The sequence below is a fragment of the Melanerpes formicivorus genome, unplaced genomic scaffold, assembly GCF_026170545.1.
Source record: "Melanerpes formicivorus ecotype bairdi unplaced genomic scaffold, bMelFor1.0.p_v2 SCAF_79, whole genome shotgun sequence".
Classification (NCBI taxonomy): domain Eukaryota; kingdom Metazoa; phylum Chordata; class Aves; order Piciformes; family Picidae; genus Melanerpes; species Melanerpes formicivorus.
In genome coordinates, this window is record NW_027142431.1 from 767,616 (window position 1) to 791,851 (window position 24,236).

The window sequence follows — 24,236 nt, forward strand, 5'->3', positions numbered from 1 at the left end:
TTGCGCTAAGGCAGCTCAGAGCACAGGCAGAGCCAGCACAGCCCTGCTTGTGGCTGCTGCATGACCCTTGGAATACCTTTGCAGTGCTGAGCTGTTTGCAGGATGGCATCAGATGGGAGGGGAATGGAATTCCCAGTGGTGCTTGAGGAGTAGGATGTGTTTTTGTCACGTGCAAGCCAGCGTGGTGCTCCCTGCCTGCGGGAAGACGTCTGGGGGAAAACAAAGGCTGATTTTTAAGCACGTGGAATGTGTTTCTGTGCTGGTTACAATGTCTTGGTAATGGCTCTGCAGATGAGGTCAGAACTTTTCAAATCAAATGTCTTTCTAAACCCCATACTTGACCACTAAATGGATCAGTTTTAAGTCACTTTCATTTCAACCTTTCCTGAGTCTTCCATACAAGAGAGTGATCTCTAAAGCCCTTGCTTCTGTAATGCACCCAAGTATTGATTCAGAGCAGCGGTTTGGGAGATGCTAAACAAAATGTTTACAGCTGCCCTAAGTGTCCTTTTCAACCAAGATGAATAACTTTCCAGGGGCAGAGCTAGAGGTGGTTTGGGTTGGGTTGGGTTTGGGTTGGGTTTTGGGGAAGGAGCACAGCATCTCAGTGCTTTTTGAAAATCTTTCTCCTCCCCTTTCCTATTTGAGTTCATGTTCTGGTAGTGGTGGCTGATTGCTTCTTCTTCACACCATGGATGATGCTGTAGCTCCCTGCCAGGGTGTCCATCACTGCACTCACTGTTCTGCTTCCAAAAGGCTGTGTGCTGGGCAGTGTGCCCAGGTGGCCAAGAGGGCCAATGGCATCCTGGCCTGCATCAGGAACAGTGTGGCCAGCAGCAGCAGGGAAGTCATTCTGCCCCTGTGCTCAGCACTGGTTAGGCCACACCTTGAGTCCTGTGTCCAGTTCTGGGCCCCTCAGTTTAAGAAGGATATTGAGACACTTGAAGGTGTCCAGAGAAGGGCAACAAAGCTGGGGAGGGGTCTGGAGCACAGCCCTGTGAGGAGAGGCTGAGGGAGCTGGGGTTGCTTAGCCTGGAGAAGAGGAGGCTCAGGGGAGACCTTCTTGCTCTCTACAACTACCTGAAAGGTGGTTGTAGCCAGGTGGGGGTTGGTCTCTTCTCCCAGGCAAGCAGCACCAGAACAAGAGGACACAGTCTCAAGCTGTGCCAGGGGTGGTTTAGGCTGGAGGTGAGGAGGAAGTTATTCACCGAGTGAGTCATTCATCATTGGAATGTGCTGCCCAGGGAGGTGGTGGAGTCTCCATCCCTGGAGGTGTTCAAGAGGGGATTGGATGTGGCACTTGGAGCCATGGTCTAGTCATGAGGTCTGTGTTGATAGGTTGGACTGGATGATCCTCAAGGTCTCTTCCAACCTTGGTGATACTGTGATACTTTGATACCATGGCTGTGTCTGCATCTCCCTGGCAGAAGGAGGAGTTTGTTTAATGCCAGCAGGGATACGAGCTGCAGTCTGGTCGTTTGGCTAGAGAAGTGGCAGGGTGATTAAAAGAGGTGAGCTCCTGCTCTTAGAAATCACTTTTGCTACTACGCTGTGAGCTCAAAGTCTTTGTTCTGCTGAGCAGATGGGACACAGGAGGTACTGAATAAACACGAGCTGGGGAGGAATGTTTAATCACTCTTTGTACCTTGAAGCCCTAGGTAATTAAAAAGCGCTTTAGCTATAACATAGCTGGGAGCTAATTAAATTTGATGGCATCCCTAGAGAGAGTGAGGACACGATTTATGACTGGTAACGTTCTCCCGACATGCATATTGATCCTGTGGTAATTACCAGCCTCGGCTGCTATTTGTACAGAGGGTGCTGTGCAGTGCTGGGATCACTGCTCCCTCGCTGCGTTTGCCCAGCCTGGCTTGGAGGAGGGGAAGTGCTGCTTTGCTTTTCAACTCCCAGCCTCCTGCTGAGTTCCCAGATTCGTGCACACATACTCCCTACCCCTCCACCCCCTGAGGAAACACTTTAGCAGAGAAAACAGATTTAGGTGATGTCTGCTCTCAAAGCAAAAAGTATCTGAAGCTGGCTTGGTAGGGAGCAGAGTAATGAAAGCTCTCCTGCCGCCTGACTGTTGCCTTGGATGTGTTCTCTGGCAGTGCTTGCGACAGACTGCGACTCTGGCTCCAACTCCGAGATCAGTTACTTCATCCAGAGCAGTGATTTTTCCATCACACGTCACGGAGTCATCAATTCTAACCAGAGGCTGAACTTTGAGCGGGCACACCACATGTATGAGTTCGTGGTGATTGCTGTCGATAAAGGGCTCCCCCCGCGCACGGGGACCGCGGCCGTGCGCATCCGGATGGCCAACGTCAACGACGAGGCTCCTGTCTTCTCCCAGCCCGTGTAAGCCACCTCCAGCTCTCACTGTGGGATTTGCACCTTCTCTTAGGAGGGCTGTGTCCAGCAGAACAAGGGAGGTTCTCCTCCCCCTCTACTCTGCCCTGGTGAGGCCACACCTGGAATATTGCATCCAGTTCTGGGCTAACCAGTTCAGGAGGGAGAGGGATCTGCTGGAGAGAGTCCAAGGGAGGGCTGCAAGGATGCTGAAGGGCCTGCAGCACTGCCCTATGAGAAGAGGCTGAGAGCCCTGGGGATGTTTAGTCTGGAGAGGAGAAGACTGAGAGGGAATCTGATCAATAAGTATCTGAGGGCTGGGGGTCAAGAGTGAGGGGACAGGCTCTGCTCGGTTGCACCATGTGGTAGGACAAGGAGCAATGGATGTAAACTACAGCACAGGAGGCTCCACCTCAGCATGAGGAGGAACTTCTTCACTGTGAGGGTCACAGAGCCCTGGAACAGGCTGCCCAGAGAGATTGTGGAGTCTCCTTCTCTGGAGCCTTTCAAGCCCCACCTGGATGTGTTTCTGTGCAACCTGGGCTGGATTCTATGGTCCTGCTCTGGCAGGGGGGTTGGACTTGATGATCTCTGGAGATCCCTTCTAATCCTTAACATCCTGTGATCTTCCCGGGAGTAACCTTAACACCACCAGCTTACATGGTCTCTTGTTTTGTGTAACTGTAAGCACCAGAGAGTCACAGAGTGTTAGGGGTTGGAAGGGACCTCCAGAAATCATCCAGTCCAACCCCACTGCCAGAGCAGGGTCACCCAGGGCAGCACACACACAGGAACACATCCAGGTGAGTTTTGAAAGTCTCCAAAGACAGAGACATCACAACTTCTCTGGGCAGGCTGTTCCAGGGCTCTGTCACCCTCACAGTGAAGAGGTTTTTTCTCATATTGAGGTGGAATTTCCTGTGGTTGAATTTACATCCATCCTCCCTTGTCCTATTCCTGGATATCACTGAAAAGAGCCTGGCTCCATCCTCCTGACAGCCAGATATCTGTAGGCACTGCTAAGGTCCCCTCTCAGACTTAGAGAAAGAGAACAGGATGAATAAAAGCCCTAACTCTACAGGGAACTATTTTCACTGTGTTGACTTCCATGTACTGTTCAAGTATAAATACATGACAGCCACAGATGGCACTTAGCAGGCATTAAAGCATAATTTTATCATCAGCAGACTGCCTTATAAGCTAACTTCATGAGGTTCAGTTAGTTTGAAATTCCTTCTTTCCTTTCCTGAATCATAGATTTGTTAGGGCTGGAAGGGACCTCAAGGATCAGCCAGTTCCAACCCCCCTGACATGCCCAGGGACACCTCACACTACAGCAGCTTGCTCACAGCCACAGCCAGCCTGGCTGCAAACACCTCCAGGCAGGAGGCTTCCACCACCTCCCTGGGCAACCTGTGCCAGGCTCTCACCACCCTCCTAGGGAACAACTTCTTCCTAACATCCAATCTCAATCTCCCCATTTCTAGTTTTGCTCCATTCCCCCCAGTCCTATCACTCCCTGACACCCTCAAAAGTCCCTCCCCAGCTTTCTTGGAGCCCCCTTCAGATACTGGAAGGCCACAATTAGGTCTCCTGGGAGCCTCCTCTTCTCCAGACTGAACAGCCCCAACTCTTTGTCTGAACACAATTAGTCTTGTGGGTTTTTTGCCTAAGTCTGAAGTGTGGCTATGTTTTAAATACAAAGTATGAATACCTTAACTTACCCAGTCATATACTAGCTGACATGCATCATCTCTGGGGTATCTGATGCTTTCCATAACTAGATAGGGACATAAGAATCACAGAACCAGAGAATGCTTTAATTAGGAAGGGACCATCAATGGTCATCTAGTCCCAGCCTGCTGCAGTAAACAGGGACAGCTTGAAGCAGTTTGCTCAGAGCCCAACCTGTCCTAGAATGGTGATGGTTGCTCTGGTGCTGAACGTGCTACCATTGATCCCTTATTGCCCACCAGTTACAGAACTTTCCTGTCAGAAGATGCTGGTCCCAGCACCTTAGTGGCTACCGTTCGGGCGAAGGACCCTGATGGAGATGGCCTCTCCTATCTGATCACAGGAGGCAACGAGGAGGGCAACTTTGAACTGGACAGTCAGAAAGGTAAGGGAAGAGGTTGTAGGACACTGTTGTTTACTGTTTAATCCATGCTGTCTCTGCTTCACCTGCGTGTCTGAAGCGTCTGAAAGCACCACACGTAAACAATCTGCCAGGGGAGGTGCTTTGTGTGGTGGTGAATTAGCTCTTTGAGATGATAATGATGATGCTCATTCCCCAGATACCAACACCAGTGTGATGCAGTGCTAAAGGCTGGGGTCAGAGAAGCTGGAGAGCAGCCAGGCAGACTGGGGGGACTGGTTGACAGCAGCTGAACATGAGCCAGCAATGTGCTCAGGTGGCCAAGAAGGCCAATGGCATCCTGGCCTGCATCAGAAATCCTCTTGTGGCCAGCAGGAGCAGGGAAGTCATTGTGCCCCTGTACTCTACATTGGTTAGGCCACACCTTGAGTCCTGTGTCCAGTTCTGGGCTCCTCAACTTAAGAAGAATAGTGAGACTCTTGAATGTGTCCAGAGAAGGGCAACAAGGCTGGGGAGGGGTCTGGAGCACAGCCCTGTGAGGAGAGGCTGAGGGAGCTGGGGTTGCTTAGCTTGGAGAAGAAGAGGCTCAGGGAGACCTTTTTGCTGTCTCCAACTCCCTGAAGGGAGGTTGTAGCCAGGTGGGGGTTGGTCTCTTCTCCCAGGCAACCAGCACCAGAACAAGAGGACACAGTCTCAAGCTGCACCAGGGGAGGTTTAGGCTGGAGGTGAGGAGAAAGTTCTTCCCAGCAAGACAGGTTGGCCATTGGAATGTGCTGTCCAGGGAGGTGGTGGAGTCACCATCCCTGGAGGTGCTCATAAAAGACTTGGATGTGGCACTTGGAGCCATGGTTTAGTTGTCAGGAGGTGTTAGGCATTAGGTAATAGGTTGGACTTGATGAGCTCTGAGGTCTTTTCCAACCCTGTTGATTCTGTGATTTTATGAGGTGCTGGTCCATGCACTGTGCCGTTTCAGATGATGCAGTCCTGTGCTGTGCAACCAAAATACAAACTGAACCAGCAACACAGCAGCAGAGCAATGTGATGCTGGTTGTTTGACTGGTTTGTGCTGCTGTGTTTAGTGACAGATGGATTTGGTGAGGCAGATTTGGGAAGAGATCGATGTGAGAAGAGGTCAGTACCCCTGTGTTCTAGCCAGTCCTGATTGATTAGAGTGACTAGGGGTGGCTGGATTTCTCTCTCAATAGATATGCCAATAACTGCCATTACTGTAGGTCTGGCACCAGATGCAGGAGCTGCCTGCCTGCTATAGGGCTAGCCACATTGAAAAGAAGCAGTCAGGCACATGAATCATAGAATTCTTCCCCTTTACTCTGCTCTGCTGAGACCCCACCTCAAATACTGCCTACAGATCTGGTGCCCACATCATGAGAAGGACACAGAGCTGTTGGAGTGTGTCCAGAGGAGGCCACAGAGATGATCCAAGGGCTGGAGCAGCTCTGCTGTGAGGATAGGCTGAGGGAGCTGAGGGTGTTCAGCCTGGAGAAGAGAAGACTTTGGGGGGACCTTAGAGCTGCCTTCCAATAGCTGAAGGGATCCTAGAGGAAGGCTGCAGAGGGACTTTTCCTGAGGGTGTCTAGAGACAGGACAAGGGGGAATGGTTTGAAGCTGAGGGAGAGTAGGGTGAGACTGGAGCTGAGGAAGAAGTTCTTCAGGATGAGGGTGGTGAGACTCCAGAATAGGCTGCCCAGGGAGGTTGTGGATGCCTCCTCCCTGGGGCTGTTCAAGGCCAGATTGAATAGAATAGAATAAACCAGGTTGGAAGAGACCCTCAAGATCATCGTGTCCAACCTATCATCCAACACCACCTAATCAACTAAACCATGGCACCAAACACCCCATCAATTCTCCTCCTGAACACCTCCAATGATGGTGACTCCACCACCTCCCTGGGCAGCACATTCCAATGGGCAATCACTCTCTCTGTATAGAACTTCCTCCTAACCTCCAGCCTAAACCTCCCCTGGTGCAGTATGAGACTGTGTCCTCTTGTTCTGGTGCTGGGTGCCTGGGAGAAGAGACCAACCCCCACTGGGCTACAACCTCCCTTCAGGGAGTTGGAGAGAGCAAGAAGGTCTCCCCTGAGCCTCCTCTTCTCCAGGCTAAGCAACCCCAGCTCCCTCAGCCTCTCCTCACAGGGCTGTGCTCCAGACCCCTCCCCAGTTTTGTTGCCCTTTTCTGGACACGCTCCAGCAAGTCAACCTCCTTCCTAAACTGAGGGGCCCAGAACTGGACACAGGTATTGGATGAAGCCTTGAGCAATCAAGTCTACTTGAGAGGCATCCCTGCCCACGGCAGGGGGAGGTTCGAGTAGACAATCTCTGAGGCAGAATAGTTTGGTTTATTCATATGCAACATACACAGAGCCTTTGAAATTGCCAGTGATAAATGCACTAAGGTACAGACTAGCTCTGTAGTTCTAAAATACAACTGCAATCACAGGCTCAATCTCCCAGGGAAACACTCAGCATAGCAGAGGTCACAAATCTCAGCAAAACATTTCTCCTTCTGTGGGATTTGGGAGGAAAAAATCCATCAATCTGTTCCTGCTGTGTGGCATTGAACTCTTGTTCCCCTCCTTTGCACCCACTCCAGCAGCTCCATGTACCTCTTATGCTGGGGAGTACCAGAGCTGGAGGCAGTGCTGCAGGTGGGGTCTCAGCAGAGCAGAGGGGCAGAATCCCCTCCCTGTGCTGCTGCTCTCCCTGCTCTGGCTGCAGCTCAGCACACAGCTGCCTGCTGGGCTGCCAGGGACCAGTGCTGGCTCCTGGGGAGCTTTTCATCAACTGACACCCCAAGTCCTTCTCCTCCAGACTGCTCATCCACATTTCTTGTCTTTTGTGTGATTCTTCTGGTCAGGAGTATTGCAGTGGAAGAACTGAAGGTTGGGTCTTTGCCTTGCCTCTCCATTCTCCCTAGTGCCAGTGGGTCTCCACCCAGCCTCTGTGTCTGCTCTGCTCACCGTGGGTTTATCAGCAATATTGGGCTTTGTAATTTTCCACTGGTTTTGTGCTTCCAAGGTGTGTACAGGGGAAGTTTAGGCTGGAGGTGAGGAGAAAGTTCTTCACAGAGAGAGTTGTTAGCCATTGGAATGTGCTGCCCAGGGAGGTGGTGGAGTCCCCATCCCTGGAGGTGTTCAAGAGGGGATTGGATGTGGCACTTGGTGCCATGGTTTAGTCATGAGGTCTGTGGTGCCAGGTTGGACTCGATGATCTTTGAGGTCTCCTCCAACCTTAGTGATACTGTGATGCTGTGGTACAGGGTAAAAACAAATGACACTCATGCCTCCAAATTCAGGTCTCATTAGGCTCCGCAGAAGCCCCCCACCCAACTTGAGAAGGCCTCAGTACACACTGAACATCACTGCCATAGATGACAATGCCTCGGGGGGACCCACCCCTCTCAGCAGTTTTGCAGAGGTCATTGTGGGAGTCAATGACATCAACAACAACAAGCCTGTCTTCAGAGAGGTAAGATGTCTTTCTGCAGACCACCTCTGCCTGTCCATAACTGGGGTTATAGGCTCTCCTTGGCTAGCACTGCTTGCTGGTGGGCTGAAGGGACTGTGTGTGTGCAGAGAAGAATGACTCTGGGAGCAAACATGCAGCCAGCTTTCTTTAAAGCTAGGATGTAAAGCCTCCATTCTCCTTTGTTGGTTTTTTTTCCTTAAAGCTTGTTTTCTTCATGAATAGAAGTAATAGAAGTGATTTACTTCTGAGTTCTTCTCAGTCATGCTGGAAAAAATACTGCTGCTGTGCAGCAAATTGGTGTGGCTCTGTGTAATATGCAGCATTGGATGTTTGGGTGTGTTTTTAGTGTGCTTACTACAGTGACAGCACCTGGGTTCTGGAGAATCAGCCACCAGGCACCTATGTGCTACAGGTAGAAGCCTATGATGCAGACCTTGGCATTAATGGAGAGGTGAAGTATGGGCTCATGCACCGAGATGGAGCTTCCCCAGGCTTCAGCATTGACCCAGACACAGGTCAGTCACTTTCAGTTTGCTGAGATACAGTGAAAATGGCATGGAATTGTAGTGAGAATGCCAAGGTATGAGTGTGCCCAACTGGGCTCGTGCTTTGATGGTGGAGCCTGCAGGGTGAACTGCACCAGCTTGTGGAATAGACACTGGAAAAAATAATAGAATAGAATAAACCAGGTTGGAAGAGACCTTCAAGATCATCGTGTCCAACCTATCATCCAACACCACCTAATCAACTAACCCATGGCACCAAGCACCCTGTCAAGTCTCCTCCTGAACACCTCCAGTGATGGTGACTCCACCACCTCCCCAGGCAGCCCATTCCAATGGGCAATCACTCTCTCTGTGTAAAACTTCCTTCTGACCTCCAGCCTGAACCTCCCCTGGCGCAGCCTGAGACTGTGTCCTCTTGTTCTGGTGCTGGCTGCCTGGGAGAAGAGACCAACCTCGTGGGGAGATTCAGGCTGGATGTGAGGAGGAGGTTCTTCACCATGAGAGTGGTGAGACCCTGGAATGGGTTGTCCAGGGAGGTGGTCGAGGCCCCGTCCCTGGGGGTGTTTAAGAGCAGGCTGGATGAGGCTCTGGCCAGGCTGATCTAGTGTGGGGTGTCCCTGCCCATGGCAGGGGGGTTGGAACTAGATGATCCTTGTGGTCCCTTCCAACCCTGAATGAAACTATGAAACTATGAAACTATGAAACCCCCCTTCAGGGAGTTGTAGAGAGCAATAAGGTCAGCCCTGAGTCTCCTCCTCTCCAGGCTAAGCAACCCCAGCTCCCTCAGCCTCTCCTCACAGGGCTGTGTTCCAAGCCCCTCACTAACTTTGTTGCCCTTCTCTGGGCTCGTTCCAGCAAGTCAACCTCCTTCCTAAACTGAGGGGCCCAGAACTGGACACAGTACTCGAGGTGTGGCCTAACCAGTGCAGTGTACAGGGGCAGAATGACCTCCCTGCTCCTGCTGGCCACACTGTTCCTGATGCAGGCCAGGATGCCATTGGCCCTCCTGGCCACCTGGGCACACTGCAGGCTCATGTTCATCCTACCATCAACCAGCACCCCCAGGTCCCTCTCTGCCTGGCTGCTCTCCAGCCACTCTGACCCCAGCCTGTAGCACTGCATGGGGTTGTTGTGGCCAATGTGCAGAACCCGGCACTTGGATCCAGCTATATGGATAGCCATGTGCATAGATTAGTGGCTTAAGTGACAAATGAAATGGGGAGACAAACCCCAGATAAAGAGGAAAATGGAAAGCTGTTCTGTGTCAGTTATATTCCTCTTGGGTCAAGTGCAGCTGTAAAAATGCAGAGCAGAAAATGTGACTCCAACAGCTTGAGTTAGTCCTTCCCTTCGGGGTGGCCATTTCTCATCTCACATACAAATAGGAGGTCCAGTGCCATGCATGTAGAGGCAAAACCCTCATAGCAGAAGAGGCCAGTGACAGTCTTGGGGCATTTCAGGTGAGCTAGCTGTCAAAGTTGGTGATGTTCTTACAGTCAAAATGTTAAGGTGTGATATTTGAGTGTCCAGGGCTGCACAGGAGACTGGAAGGACGGAACAGCACAATCCTGGCCCCCAGCACAGTAAAGACATAGCTCTGTAAGTGGCCTCCAAGAATCCAGTTTAAAATCTTCCAAACAGTAAAAAAATATCTGGGACAGGGAGAGACCCAATCAGTAGAGATAAAAAATGCTGCATGCTGGGGGAAATGGTTCCATTTATCAACTGAGCCACATGGCTCTGTCCTATTTCAATCTGTTCAACAAAGCAGCCTCCAGCTCCCATAGCAGAGATGACTTTGGTCACGTCGCTGACACATGTGGTGTGACTCTTCCCCAGAGTAATAGTGAGCTGTTTTTGAACTGTTCAGTTAGTTGCACTGTCATTGGAGTAAGCCTGGGAGATGCCTTTCAGTGAGGAAGGGAAAGTGCTTCTGGGTTCTGTGAGGAGGACCAAATCCTTCTGAGCTCCATGAGGACAAGAAAGTCCTTTTGGGCTCCATGAGGAGTGAGGTAACAAGGTGCTCAGACCAGGATTCTTGATCAGGGCAGCAGAAGAGAAAGCAGGTGATGCCTGGCAGTATGCAGCATGTGAGGGGGGCCAGGGCAGTGGGTGTTGGTCTTGCCCCGGGCACTATGAAGCACAAGGGTTGCGCTGCGTGCGGTTGGCTCTCGTGCGGGAGATCTGCCGGTCCCCTTCTGCATTCCTTCCCGAGGCTGTGCCACGCAGCACAGGAAGTGTCTGTGTTCCCAGGAGTCATCAGGAGCACGCAGAGCTTTGACCGGGAGAAGCAGAGGGAGTACAGCCTGTCTGTCACTGCTACTGACCAGGCGCAGGAGCCGCTGATCGGCCTCTGCCAGCTCACCGTCCTCATTGCTGACCTCAACGACAACGACCCCAAGTTTGAGAACAGTCGCTACCAGTGTGAGTGGTCCTTAACTACCTGTGCCAGCTCTGCAACATCAACCTGTTGTTTAGAACCAGCCAGGTTAGAAAAGACCTCAGAGATCAGCAAGTCCAACCTATTACCTAATACCTAACACCTCCTGAAAACTAAACTATGGCTCCAAGTGCCACATCCAAGCCTTTTTTGAACACCTTCAGGGATGGGGACTCCACCACCTCTCTGGGCAGCACATTCCAATGGCCAATTACTCTTGCTGGGAAGAACTTTCTCCTCACCTCCAGCCTAAACTTCCCCTGGCACAGCTTGAGACTGTGTCCTCTTATTCTGGTGCTGGGTGCCTGGGAGAAGAGACCAACCCCCACCTGGCTACAACCTCCCTTCAGGGAGTTGTAGAGAGCAAGAAGGTCTCCCCTGAGCCTCCTCTTCTCCAGGCTAAGCAACCCCAGCTCCCTCAGCTTCTCCTCACAGGGCTGTGCACCAGACCCCTCCCCAGCTTTGTTGCCCTTCTCTGGACACCTTCAAGTGTCTCAATGTCCTTCTTAAACTGAGGAGCCCAGAACTGGACACAGGACTCAAGGTGTGGCCTAACCAGTGCTGAGCACAGGGCACAATGACTTCCCTGCTTCTGCTGGCCACACTATTTCTGATACAGGCCAGGATGCTATTGGCCTTCTTGGCCACCAAGGAGTAGCTCCTTAGAACAGTGGTCAGGTTTTTAGTGACCCATCCTCCTCTGCTCTCAGCTCAGGCGCTCAGCACTTTAATTCATCAGCAGTGGGAGCCCACAGAATTGATCACTGTGCTCTTTGTGCATTGCAATGCTCTTCAAAACCTTAGCAGTCTTCACTCCTACAGATGAGGCAGATCTGATCCCTTCCCTTTTGTGGTGTTCCCCTGCCCAGGATTTGCTGCACACTGAGTTTTTGTTTGATATTCCAAAACAAAACAGAGCGAGCCCTGGAGCAGGCTGCCCAGAGAGGTTGTGGAGTCTCCTTCTCTGGAGACATTCCAAACCCATCTGGATGTGCTCCTGTGTGACCTGCCCCAGGTGACCCTGCTCTGGCAGGGCGGTTGGACTGGAAGATCTTTGGAAGTCCCTTCCAACCCCTAACATTCTGTGATTCTGTGATCCTAGCTGGGAGTTGGTCTACCCTGACTGGAAAAGCAGTTGCCATCAGTGCCTCTTTAACACACCTCTGTTCAGAGGGGCTGGAGGGGTGTTTAGGTCTTGTCAAACAGCCCCAAATCTTTGACTTCTGGCCTGTGTATCACTGGGAGCCTTGATAATGCCCATGGGAGAAAACAACTCAATTTGGGACATGTTTTGTCAGTTTTATGGGAAAATCACTCAGGGCAAAGCCAAAGTGGCCAACATGTTACTAAACTGAAGATGGCTTGTAAGCCAAGCTGCCTCTAGCATCACACAGGCCAGAGGGATTTTATCAGGATTCAGAAAGAGGTGGGATGGATTCTAATCCATGGCATGGATTTTAAATCACAGCAGGGTTATCACAAGGAGAAGTGATCTGCTTGGAAGTACTCTACAATACTCATCTGAATTTCAGAGGACAGAAAGCAAAACTGTGTTGCACTTTCCAGAGTATCTTACAGTGACTAAGGCCAAGGGCCAAGCTGGTTAAAGTGTGCAGCCTGGGAATGGCCATTCCTGCATTGCTACCTGCAGGTCTGGCCAAAGCAGGGCTTGAGAAGCCAGGTGGGAGTGATCTCACTGGAGATCTCACAGCACAGAAACCCTTGAGTTAAAGGCAGTGCATGTGCAAAGATAAACCTCTCTACTCTCTTTTCAAACAGATCTTTCAGGTGAAACTGCTCAGGATGGGTTTTTTAAGTAGAGAAGCTGAGAGGTGACACTTGGTAATTCTGCTGGCTTTAGAAGCTTTGAGGAATGGGCAAACATTTTTCTTCTTCTTGTTTATTTTCACCAACACAGAGAACCAGCAAAGGTCCTGAAGCAAAGGCAGCCATTTGGGATGGGGAAGTGGCAGATAATGAGGTCACTTTATGCACAGCCCTTCCCCAGCATCTGTGCATAAGTAATCAATGTTTGCACGTCACAGCATTAAAAATAGCTTCTTCTCTCACAAAATCAAATGCCATTAGTCACAGGTTTTGGCTCTTCCTGCAGACTGCTGGGTTCTTTATTTCCTTGCACCAGGATGTTGGTCAGATCCCTGATTTAAGCCATGCATCTCATCACCCCCCTGCAAACCAGACGTTAAAGGAGTGCTTCCCTGTGTGCAGTAGGGATGGGGTAGTGAGTGCTAGAGTGATGCCAGCAGCAAGCAGAACTACATGGAATGAGAATGTGGACCTTCCAAGTAGAATCTTAGAACGGGCTGGGCTGGAAGGGACCTCCAAAGCTCACCCAGTCTGACCTCCCCACAGTCAGCAGGGACATTCCCAATTAGCATCAGGCTGCCCAGAGCCCTGTCCAGCCTCACCTTGAATATCTCCGGGGATGGGGCCCCAACCACCTCCCTGGGCAACCTGTTCCAGCGTTCCACCACCCTCGCAGTAAAGAACTTCTTCCTGATATCCAAACTAAATCTGCTCTTCTCCAATTTTAAACCATCATCCCTCTTCCTGTCCCTTGTGGCCTTTGCAGACAGTCCCTCTGCAGCCTTCTTGTAGCCCCCTTCAGGTACTGGCAGGCTGCTATTAGGTCAGCCCAAAGCCTCCTTTTCTCCAGGCTGAACACCCCCAGCTCCCTCAGCCTGTCCTTGTAGCAGAGGTGTTCTAGCCCCCTGATCATTTTTGTGGCCTCCTCTGGACCTGTTCCATCAGCTCTAAGTCCTTCCTCTATTGAGGGCTCCAGACCTGCACACAGTACTGCAGGTGAGGTCTCAGCAGAGCAGAGCCAAGTGTCAGAATCACCTCTCTGGCTCTGCTGGCAGTGCTGCTTTGGATGCAGCCCAGGCTGTGATTTGCCTTCTGTGCTGCAAGCTCACACTGCCTGCTCCTGTCCAGCTTCTCATCCATCAACATCCACAAACCCTTTTCCTCAGGGCTGCTTTCTATCTCCTCCCCCCAGTCTGTATTGACAGTGAGGATTGTTCCAGCCCAGCTGCAGAACCCTGCACTTGCTCTTGTTGAACCTCATGAGGTTCACCTGGGTTCACCTCTCCATCCTGTCCAGGTCCCTCTGGATGCCAGCCTGTCCCTCTGGTGTATCAACAGCACCACTCAGTAGTTTTATATTTTTCTTATAATGTGATTTAACAGGATTTGACTACAAAGACATCAATTTAAACCCCAGAAAGGGACATTTTACAGCATTTCTTAGCAATAAATTCCATTTTCGTTAATCTATTTTTAGTGCCAGTAAATCTCCTCTGAGAGCAGCCTTGGCTGTTACTGCTGTACCAGCGATATGAATCCTAGGCCAGCTAAATGTCCTGGGGGGACAAGAGATGGTAATTAAAGCTCAAATTTCTGTTCATGGAGCAAGCAGTGGTGGTGGTTTAAGGCTTTACTGGCACAGACTGTGCATGGCAGGGGGATTGTAACTAGATGATCCTTGAGGTCCCTCCCAACCCTTGACAATTCTATGATATTAAGGAAACAAATTCAAACAGAAAACATGGCCACTCCACTTCATAGTGTGCCAGCCTGATTGTCCTGCCTCAGAATGATAAAGGAGACACACAGAAGGGAGAGCCAAGATATGAAACAGCTTCTGAACCAGAAGTGATTGACTAGATTGACTGGGTTGTCCAAATGATCTGTGACAGCCTCCCCACTGCCAGGCCCATTGCAGCTCACGGAGCTGATGGAGCCCTGCACATGGAAATGGCTCAAAACCAGAACCACAGTAATCACAAAAACATTCAGGTTGGAAAAGACCCTCAGGGTCACCAAGTCCAACCATTAACCCTACTCTACAAGGTTCACCCCTAAAGCACATCACCAAGCACCACATCCAAACCACCTTTAAAGACATCCAGGGTTGGTGACTCCACCACCTCCCTGGGCAGCACATTCCAATGCCTGACCACTCTTCTTCCCACTGTCCAGTCCAAACCTACCCAGTTGTAAATTGGGGTCATTCCCTCTTGCTCTATCACTGTGAGAAGAGACCAGCACCAGCCTGTCCACAACCTCCTTTCAGGGAGTTGTAGACAGCAATGAGGTCTCCCCTCAGCCTCTTCTTCTCCAGTCTAACCATTCCCAGTTCCCTCAGTTGTTCCTCATAAGATTTGTTCTCCAAAACCCAACCAGGCAAGCATCTGTAGCTGCTTTGAGAGGAATTGGGTCTGGATGACTGAGCAGGACCAAAGTCACTTCAGAGCAATTGAAAGACTGGGGTGTGGAGAAGACACAGCTGGCAGGGATGCAATAATGTCCTCATATCAAACTGGGCCTCACAGAAAGGACAGGAGCAGGAAGCAACTGCTCATGATTTCCCATCATTTTATTGGTGTCCCTGCCAGGAATCAGGCTTTAGGAAGATCAAATGAATTAATCTTCTGTGCAACAGGTACTACTACTGTGTGACTCTGCCACCTATTTTTTAGATGATGATAATAAAAGCAGGTTCCAAGCAGGATTAATAGAATAGAATAGAATAGAATAGAATAGAATAGAATAGAATAGAATAGAATAGAGTAGAGTAGAGTAGAATAGAATAGAATAGAATAGAATAGAATAGAATAGAATAGAATAGAATAGAATAGAATAGAATAGACCAGACCAGGTTGGAAAAGACCTTTGAGATCATCAAGTCCAACCTATCACCCAACACCATCTGATCAACTAAACCATGGCACCAAGTGCCTCATCCAGGCTCTTCTTAAACACCTCCAGGGATGGTGACTCCACCACCTCCCTGGGCAGCACATCTCAGTGGCCAATCTCTCTTTCTGTGAAGAACTTCTTCCTAACATCCAGCCTAAACCTCCCCTGGTGCAGCTTGAGACTGTGTCCTCTTGTTCTAGTGCTGGTTGCTGAGAGAAGAGACCAACCCCCACCTGGCTACAACCTCCCTTCAGGTAGTTGTAGACAGCAATGAGGTCTCCCCTGAGCCTCCTCTTCTCCAGGCTAAGCAACCCCAGCTCCCTCAGCCTCTCAGTCTAGGCCCAGGGGCACACTATCCCAGGTGGCTTGCTGGGAGCAAGGTAGGAGAGCTATGGAAAAGGGCACAAATAAAATGCTCATTGCACCCTTGCCCTGGGCAGCTTCTCCAAAACACTGAGGTGCTGGGGGGATCTTCATGATGACCTTGAGTCTTCATGCTTTGTGGCTGCCTGCTGCCACTGCTCACCTTCAGGACTGAGCCCCTTCACACAAACTTCCTTTTGCTTTTATCAGCAGCTGAGCTCAGCAGCTTGGGCTGTGATCTGAGGCAGCAGCTGGGCAGCTCTGGGGTTTGCTGGCGCTGCTGTGAAGGCACAGTGCTGGTGGCAGCGAAGTCAGTGACCTTTCTTCACCAGCAGCTCACTTAGCAGCCCAGCATGTCAGGAGAAAGGGAAGGGGAAGCCACAGGAGGGCTGTGGAGGCACGGCTAGTGATGATGGCACTTTACAACCTGCCTCACTACAGAAACATTTAATCTCACGTGAAGAGCTCTGATCTTTTCTTACAGGGGTGTTGCTCTTACAGCCAGCCTGGTAAATCAGAACAAGGCCTGCTGACAAGACCTTTGTCTTTTCAAAGACTTCCTCAGTGAAGACACTCCAGTGGGAACGAGTTTCCTGCGTGTGGCAGCTCACGACAGCGACCAAGGTGTGAACGCTGCTGTCACCTATTCGATGTTAGAGCACCAGCCGGAGTACTTCCAGATCCACCCCAGCACAGGCTGGGTGTATGTGAACCACCTGCTACCCCAGGTAATGGCACTCTGCTTGGAGCCTGGCAACCTCCAGCCCCTCCAGCACATTGCAGAGGGTTACCTGCAGTCCCTTGATTTGTATGGAAGGGGTTGCAAATACTCTCTGCCTTCTGCCTGTCAGGCAACGCGCATCAGTCGCTACATCGTCGCGATGGATGGAGGGAACAGGAGCAGCACTGTGGAGCTGACAGTCACCATCACCAGCGCCCTCAGCCAGCCCCCACAGTGGGAGCAGAGCAGATACTGGGTAACCATCCCTGAAAACACCACTCGTGACACCAGGATAGTGGTATGTGAGGAGGGAGGTTGCTTCCCTCCCTCTTCCCTTCATCTCAACAACCTCTCCCTCTGCTGTGCCCTGTCTCTCTGTTCAGAGGGCATGGGTGCCCACCCCGCAGCCTGGCTGTGGGGTGCTGTTCCCTGACAAGCCTCCACAGCTGGGCACCCTGGCCAGTGTCTGTCAGCAGTACCTGGCACACAACAGACCAATCCCAGCTGGCAGTGATTTTCCCGGTGACTTCTTTCCCTGTCTGGAAGTATTAAAACCTGCCTGGATGTATTCCTGTGTGACCTGCCCTGGGTGACCCTGCTCTGGCAGGGGGGGTTGGCCTGGCTGACCTTTCAAGGTCCCTTCCAGCCTCTAACACTGTGTGATTCTCACAACAGTAGCTTGCACAGGCAGAGGCTGTGGATGAGAAGCAAGACCCATGCCTTGCCTGTGTGGGAAGCCTTTGAGTGTTGCCATCAAGGGCCAGCTCCTCACTCCTTCATCCTCAGTGGCCTGTGCTGCCTGCCCACATCTTTCTTACAGCTTTTCTCAGTTTAGCACTACAGCATGGAACAGTTGTAGTTTGCTTTGGGCTCTTCCAGCCCAATCCTGTTTCTTTTTAACCTGTACAGACTCATTCCTTAAGCATAGTCTCTCCCATGAGATTCCAGGTAATTCCTGCTTTCTTCCTTGTGCACGTGATAGCCAAGCACTTGCACACAATTTGGGTTTTGTCTGCATCTTGCCTGGTAAAATGTACAATTTAGTGGATAAATATTCTTGGTTTGGATTGCTTTTGTCTTGGAAGAAGGAGAGAGGAGGGATTTCCTTTAGCCAGTGCTGCAGTCCTTGCTTGGCACATTTACGGGCAGGTAAACTTACCATTAGTTAAAGACCTGCACCACACCTCAGTGCTGTGAAATGAAACCTACCTCTGTAAACAGTTTCTCTGTTGTCTGTCCTTTGTGTCATACAGGCAGGTATGTTCTTGGAGAGCATACATGCAGGTATGTGATTGCCATCAAACTGAACATATCCACCCTTGCAACACCGTGCTTCATGACCATGTGTGGTGGCTCTTCTCTTCCTCAGACCATCAAAGCCACATCCCCTCTTGGTGATCCCAGGGTTACCTATAACCTGGAGGAGGGTCAAGTTCCAGAAACTAACATGCCAGTTCGTTTCTATCTGAAGCCAAACAGAGTTGATGGATCTGCTTCTCTTCTAGTCGCTGAACCACTTGACTTTGAGGCAACTAAGTTTTTCACCCTGACAGTCCGGGCACAAAACGTAGCCATGACTCCTTTAGCTTCCTTTACCACTGTTTGTGTGAACCTGACAGGTAAGCTCTGCTGCTGTCAGAACAGCTCACCCAGACCACTACTCTTGTTATTTTTAGTATAGCTTCATGAATTAAGGGGGCATCCATGCCATGCCAAGCCACCTAAGAATGTGTGGTGGGTTCAAATTTCCCCCTCCCAATGTTAACTGAGGACATGAGGAGGAAGTTCTTCACCACGAGAGTGGTGAAGCCCTGGAATGGGTTGTCCAGGGAGGTGGTCGAGGCCCCGTCCCTGGAGGTGTTTAAGGCCAGGCTGGATGAGGCTCTGGCCAGGCTGATCTAGTGTGGGGTGTCCCTGCCCATGGCAGGGGGGTTGGAACTAGATGATCTTTGTGGTCCCTTCCAACCCTGACTGATACTATGATACTATGAGGACAGACTGAAGGAGCTGGGGCTGTTCAGTCTGCAGAAGAGAAGGCTCCGAGGTGACCTAATTGTCGCCTTCCAGTATCTGAAGGGGGCCTACAGGAAGGCAGGGGAAGGACTTCTCAGGATATCAGGTAGTGATAGGACTAGGGGGAATGGAATGAAGCTGGAGGTGGGGAGATTCAGGCTGGATGTGAGGAGGAGGTTCTTCACCATGAGAGTGGTGAAACCCTGGAATGGGTTGTCCAGGGAGGTGGTCGAGGCCCCGTCCCTGGGGGTGTTCAAGAGCAGGCTGGATGAGGCTCTGTCCAGCCTGATCTAGTGTGGGGTGTCCCTGCCCATGGCAGGGGGGTTGGAACTAGATGATCCTTGTGGTCCCTTCCAACCCTGAATGAAACTATGAAACTATGAAACTATGAACTTTGCCAGCCCAGCCCAGGTGGAAGCAAATGAAAGCTGTATTTACAGGCAAAACGACAATCTTCAGTGGAATGCAATGAATATGTACAAAATATACAACATTTACAGTATTTACAGCTATCTACAATTAACAAACAGCACAAGGTCCCCCCTGGTCACAGACCAGGAGAAGCTACTGGCTCCTCTTTCTCTGCCTCCCCCTGACTCCCCTGTACAAAAGAAGGGAAAAGGGAGCAGAGAAGTTAACACCAAAACAATGCAGCCAAGGGCAAGCAGTAGCAAGTTAGTATCTCTCCAGAGCAAAGAAGCAAGAAGAGAAGAGAAATTGGTTTTGGTACAACCAATCTTATGGTAGATAGCTCTCCAATGGGATTGTTTGGAATTATCTTTATTTTCCTTTGTACACCCAGTAGTGATTTCTTTACATTTTACTACTTTTCTGCTCAGGAGCTGTGAAAAATTTTTTAAAGGCATAGCTTAAAACTACCACAATGTCTGAGTTCAGTCATCTCATAGACAAAGAGGAAGCTGGACTGCTTTATCATGGGTTGAGCAGGAGGATGTGACTGCAGAACAGTTTAAACAGAGCCAAGTCAGTGCTGCCACAGTTCTCCTGCCTGTCCCTTGTGCTCAGCTGGTCCTACACTGCAGCTTGAGGGTAGAAAAGGTGTCATAAACTGGCCCTTCAAAACACTGGTCCTGGTATTCATGGTTGTCTTTTAAGAAGATCACTGGGTTAAATCATTAGCTAGTATCTTAGTTGAGATTAGGCCACTGTCTCCCAAGGTCTAAAAGATGCCTCCTGACAGCTGCCATGAAAATGGTAAGACCCACAGCAGGATTGCTTCTGCCTATGAGCAATGTGATTTCTTTCTCCAAGCAAAATTAGAACTGTGGAACAAAATACAGTAAAAAATAGAAAAAATAATAATGAAAGAAATATATCTTCAAACAGTTTCTTACCCTGGTCCCCACCACCTCCTTTTGCAGATGTCAATGACAATGTTCCATTCTTCGTGTCTTCTAACTACGAGGTGTCTGTGCCAGAGGGAGCTGCTGTTGGCACATCTGTGGTTCAGGTGTTAGCTACAGACTTGGATTCTGGCCTGCATGGAGAGGTTTGACCTTAGATCCAATTGTTTTTTTCCCAATAGGCAAGTTTGAGGGTTGTAATCATGCTCTTAACTCTTTCCTTTTCAGGTTCGCTACTTAATATTGAAAGATGCTAGTGAGGATTATCAGTTCTTCACCATTGAGCCTGAGACTGGAGTTATATCCACCCGTGCATCCTTTGACAGAGAGAAAAGAGCCTCTTATTTGATTGAAGTCCAGTCCCATGACTCTTCAGAGTCTGCTAGACCTGGTGCTCGTGGCCAGCCCAACACAGGTAAAAGTAGTAAGGAATTGCATGTTGGGTAAAAGATCACAGAATCATAGAATGGCTTAGGCTGGAGGAGACCTTAGAGATCATCTAATCCGATCTGCCTGCCATGGGCAGGCACACCTCTCAACTGGACCAGGTTACTCAAAGCCTCAGCCAACCTGGCCTTGAACATCTCCAGGGAGGGGGCATCCACAACCTCCCTGGACAATCCATTCCAGAGTCTTGCCACCCTTGTAGTGAAGAATTTCTTCCTAAGATCCAACCTAAGCCTTTTCTCCTTCCATTTCCCCTTGTCCTCTCAGTGGACACTCATGTAAAAAATCCCTCTCCAGCCTGCCTGTAGGATCCCTTCAGGTGTTGGAAGGTAGTTATAAGAGCCTCCTGGAGTCTTCTCTTCTCCAGGCTGAACACCCCCAGCTCCCTCAGCCTATCCTCGTAGCAGAGGTGTTGCAGAGGTGTTCCAGATCATCTTTGTGGCCCATCTCTGGACTTGTTCCAACAAGATATCAGAGACTGGGTTCCTTCACTCTTCCAGACCTGGAGGGTGTGTGAGCTGCCTGGAGTGTACCACAAGGTATTCCACCTCTGTCATTTCTAGTCTGCATGTTCCTCTTGCATCTCCTTCTCAGACACAGCCTACGTAAGGATCTTTGTCAGTGATGTGAACGACAACGCTCCGGCGTTTCCTCAGGCAGTCTATGAGGTCAGCATAGATGAGGACAGGGATGTTGGAAGTCCTGTTGTGACTGCAACAGCAGAGGATGAAGATGAGGGTGAGTGAACCCTGCATGCCTTTTCAAGTCCTCTTCGTGTCACTGTGTGTTGTGTGCAGTGCTACTTATTTCACAGGCAAACCAACCTCTGCATCCAGGAGCTGCAATCTGAGGCAGCTCTCAAAGTGAGAGGGATGTTCTGTGTGCATGGGAGCAGTTTATTGTAGCAGGTGCTCAGGTCTGCAGTGCAAGTATTCAGCTAGCTGGCAGTCCCTCTGGGGCAGAATGAAATCACCTGGAGTCACAACTCTGCTCTAACTTCGCAGGAGGTGACATAGAAATTCAACTCACTCTTGAGCACATGCTTGCTTTGTACTGCCCCCTGGGCTTTCCAGACCTCCCTGGGCACCAGCTTTACTTCATGGCAAGAAAACCAAACCTGTATGCTTCCTGGTGAGTCAGTGAGTTGAACCAGCCTGTGGGAGAATCTGACAGAGGAAAATACAGAATAAATGTGGCCAGAAATGAAAGCAGGAGGAAAAAAGAAAAAGGCAAGACAGAGTTTGTTTTGGGGGCTCACACCTCCATCAGTTCTGGTGGTGTGAAACTGCCCTTGAATTATTGGGAGACTTGATGGGTTCAGCCAATCCAACAGCATGCATCACCAGTCAGTTCCTGACTGCTCCTACTGTAGCTTTTTGTTCCTTTCATGAGTTGGTCCATGCTGGGTACAAACAGACTCGTCACAAAAAGCTGGTGTGCTGGTGACAGAGCCTGAATGAGCACCAAAGGAATGTGCTGCTGGGAGCAGGTGGGAGTTGACCATTCCTTTAGTGGTGTGCTCTGATTTCTCTGCTGCCTAGTGCCCATGATGCAAAAGAGGCCACTTAAGACCAGCTACTGCACTTGAGAGAATTTGGCAAAAGTGACTAGCAAGGGGTGCTCAAACCCATGCTGCAAAAGTTCTTCCAAGCACTACTGCTGAGCACACCACTGTCTTGCCATCCATGCTGCTCCAGCCTTCTCATCCACAGCTGGCTCACAACTCAACATGCTAAGTGTTCTTTGTACTCCTAGCAGTTCATCTGTTTAATTTGGGAAATGACTTTCATATAATGGTTTGGGTTGGAAGTGGCCCTGAAGATCATCTACTTACAACCCCCTGCTGTGGACAGGGACACCTCCCACTAGCCCAGGTTGCTCAAGACCTCATGCAACCTGGCCTTGAACACCTCCAGGGAGGGAATATCCACAACCCCCCTGAGCAATCTGTTCCAGTGTCTCACCACCCTCATTGGAAAGAATTTTTTCCCAGTCTCCAGTCTGAATCTGCCCTCCTCAAGCTTCAATTCATTCTCTCTCATCCTGTCACTACAAGCCCTTGTCAAAAGTCCCTTCCCAGCTTTCCTTCAGCCCCCTTCTCTCTGGAAGACTGTAAGGCCTTCCTGGAATAATCAAATGTGTTTTGCTGCAAGTATTGAGTAGGGCATTTAAGAACACTGGCTAAACACAGTCTTAAGCACAGATCACCTGACTGTTAAGGCTGGAAAATTAATTTGCCCATGAATCTTTCTAAATTCTCCACTGTAGCTGTGAACACTCAGCCCCAGGTTGTATTCCAGCTGTACAACTGACCTCTTTCTCTCCCCATCAAAGCATTTGGGTTAAATGAATGATGGAATCAAGCAGGGATAAAGGCACCTTATAAAGCCTCTTTTCTCTGCCTCCTTCAACTTTTCAAGTGAGAGCACTCTGGATGAGGGGATTGAGTCAGTCATCAGCAAATTTGCAGATGACATCAAGCTGGGGGCAGGAGTTGATCAGTTAGAGAGCAGAAGAGCTCTGCAGAGGGACCTTGACCGACTGGACAGATGGGCAGAGACCAAAGGGATGGCATTCAACAAGTCCAAGTGCCAGGTGCTGCACTTTGGCCACAACAACCCCATGCAGAGCTACAGGCTGGGGTCAGAGTGGCTGAGAGCAGCCAAATAGAGAGGGACCTGGGGGTGCTGATTGACAGCTGCCTGAATATGAGCCAGCACTGTGCCCAGGTGGCCAAGAAAGCCAACGGCATCCTGGCCTGCATTAGGAAGAGCGTGGCCAGCAGGAGCAGGGAAGTCATTGTGCCCTGTACTCTTCATTGGTTAGGCCACACCTTGAGTCCTGTGTCCAGTTCTGGGCTCCACAATTCAAGAAAGAGGTTGAGACACTTGAAAGTGTCCAGAGAAGGGCAACAAAGCTGGGGAGGGGTCTGGAGCACAGCCCTGTGAGGAGAGGCTGAGGGAGCTGGGATTGTTTAGTCTGGAGAAGAGGAGGCTCAGGGGAGACCTTATTGCCCTCTACAACTACCTGAAGGGAGGTTGTAGCCAGGTGGGGTTGGTCTCTTCTCCCAGGCACCCAGCACCAGAACAAGAGGACACAGTCTCAAGCTGTGCCAGGGGAAGTTTAGGCTGGAGGTGAGGAGAAAGTTCTTCACAGAGAGAGTCGCTCGTCATTGGAATGTGCTGCCCAGGGAGGTGGTGGAGTCCCCATCCCTGGAGGTGTTCAAGAGGGGATTGGATGTGGCACTTGGTGCCATGGTCTAGTCATGAGGTCTGTGGTGACAGGTTGGACTTGATGACCTTTGAGGTCTCTTCCAGCCTTGGTGATACTGTGATACTGTGACTCGAGTACTGAAATGTAGCCGGTGATGGTTTAGTAAATGACACAAGTTCAGCTTCTCCTCTCTCACAGCAGAAAGGGAGTTTGGCAGCTGAAGCAAGGCCTGGTTTTATTCCTTCCATAAGGGAGTAGGGGATTTAGAAGGAAAGTAGGGGGAGTTGAGGAAAATATCCTCCATCCCAGGATTCTGAGGAGGGATGTCACCACGATCTCATACAACAGCCTCACCTCTTCACCCACAGAGCTTTGTAGATGCCACTGTCTGGACTAGAGGCAGAAAGTGGATTCTCTGCCTTGGAATGGAGAGTCATCTATTTTTATTTCCTTTTCAAACAAGCAATCATGAAGCACCACAAGTTTTTATTTAGTCAGTTATTTGTTATTAGTTC

General features: G+C 50.2%; 1 protein-coding gene across 1 annotated transcript in view; it reads left to right on the plus strand.

Annotated features, from left to right (window-relative positions):
• LOC137454281 (neural-cadherin-like) overlaps positions 1-24,236 on the plus strand; it is a 70,323-nt gene that overhangs the window by 17,291 nt on the left and 28,796 nt on the right. The window contains exons 6-16 of the mRNA XM_068164310.1: positions 2,109-2,358; positions 4,326-4,468; positions 7,760-7,932; positions 8,279-8,447; positions 10,692-10,862; positions 16,519-16,691; positions 16,815-16,982; positions 18,054-18,303; positions 20,080-20,207; positions 20,290-20,476; positions 21,103-21,246. Coding sequence (XP_068020411.1) covers positions 2,109-2,358; positions 4,326-4,468; positions 7,760-7,932; positions 8,279-8,447; positions 10,692-10,862; positions 16,519-16,691; positions 16,815-16,982; positions 18,054-18,303; positions 20,080-20,207; positions 20,290-20,476; positions 21,103-21,246 — 1,956 coding nt within the window. The remainder of the gene's footprint in view (positions 1-2,108; positions 2,359-4,325; positions 4,469-7,759; positions 7,933-8,278; positions 8,448-10,691; positions 10,863-16,518; positions 16,692-16,814; positions 16,983-18,053; positions 18,304-20,079; positions 20,208-20,289; positions 20,477-21,102; positions 21,247-24,236) is intronic.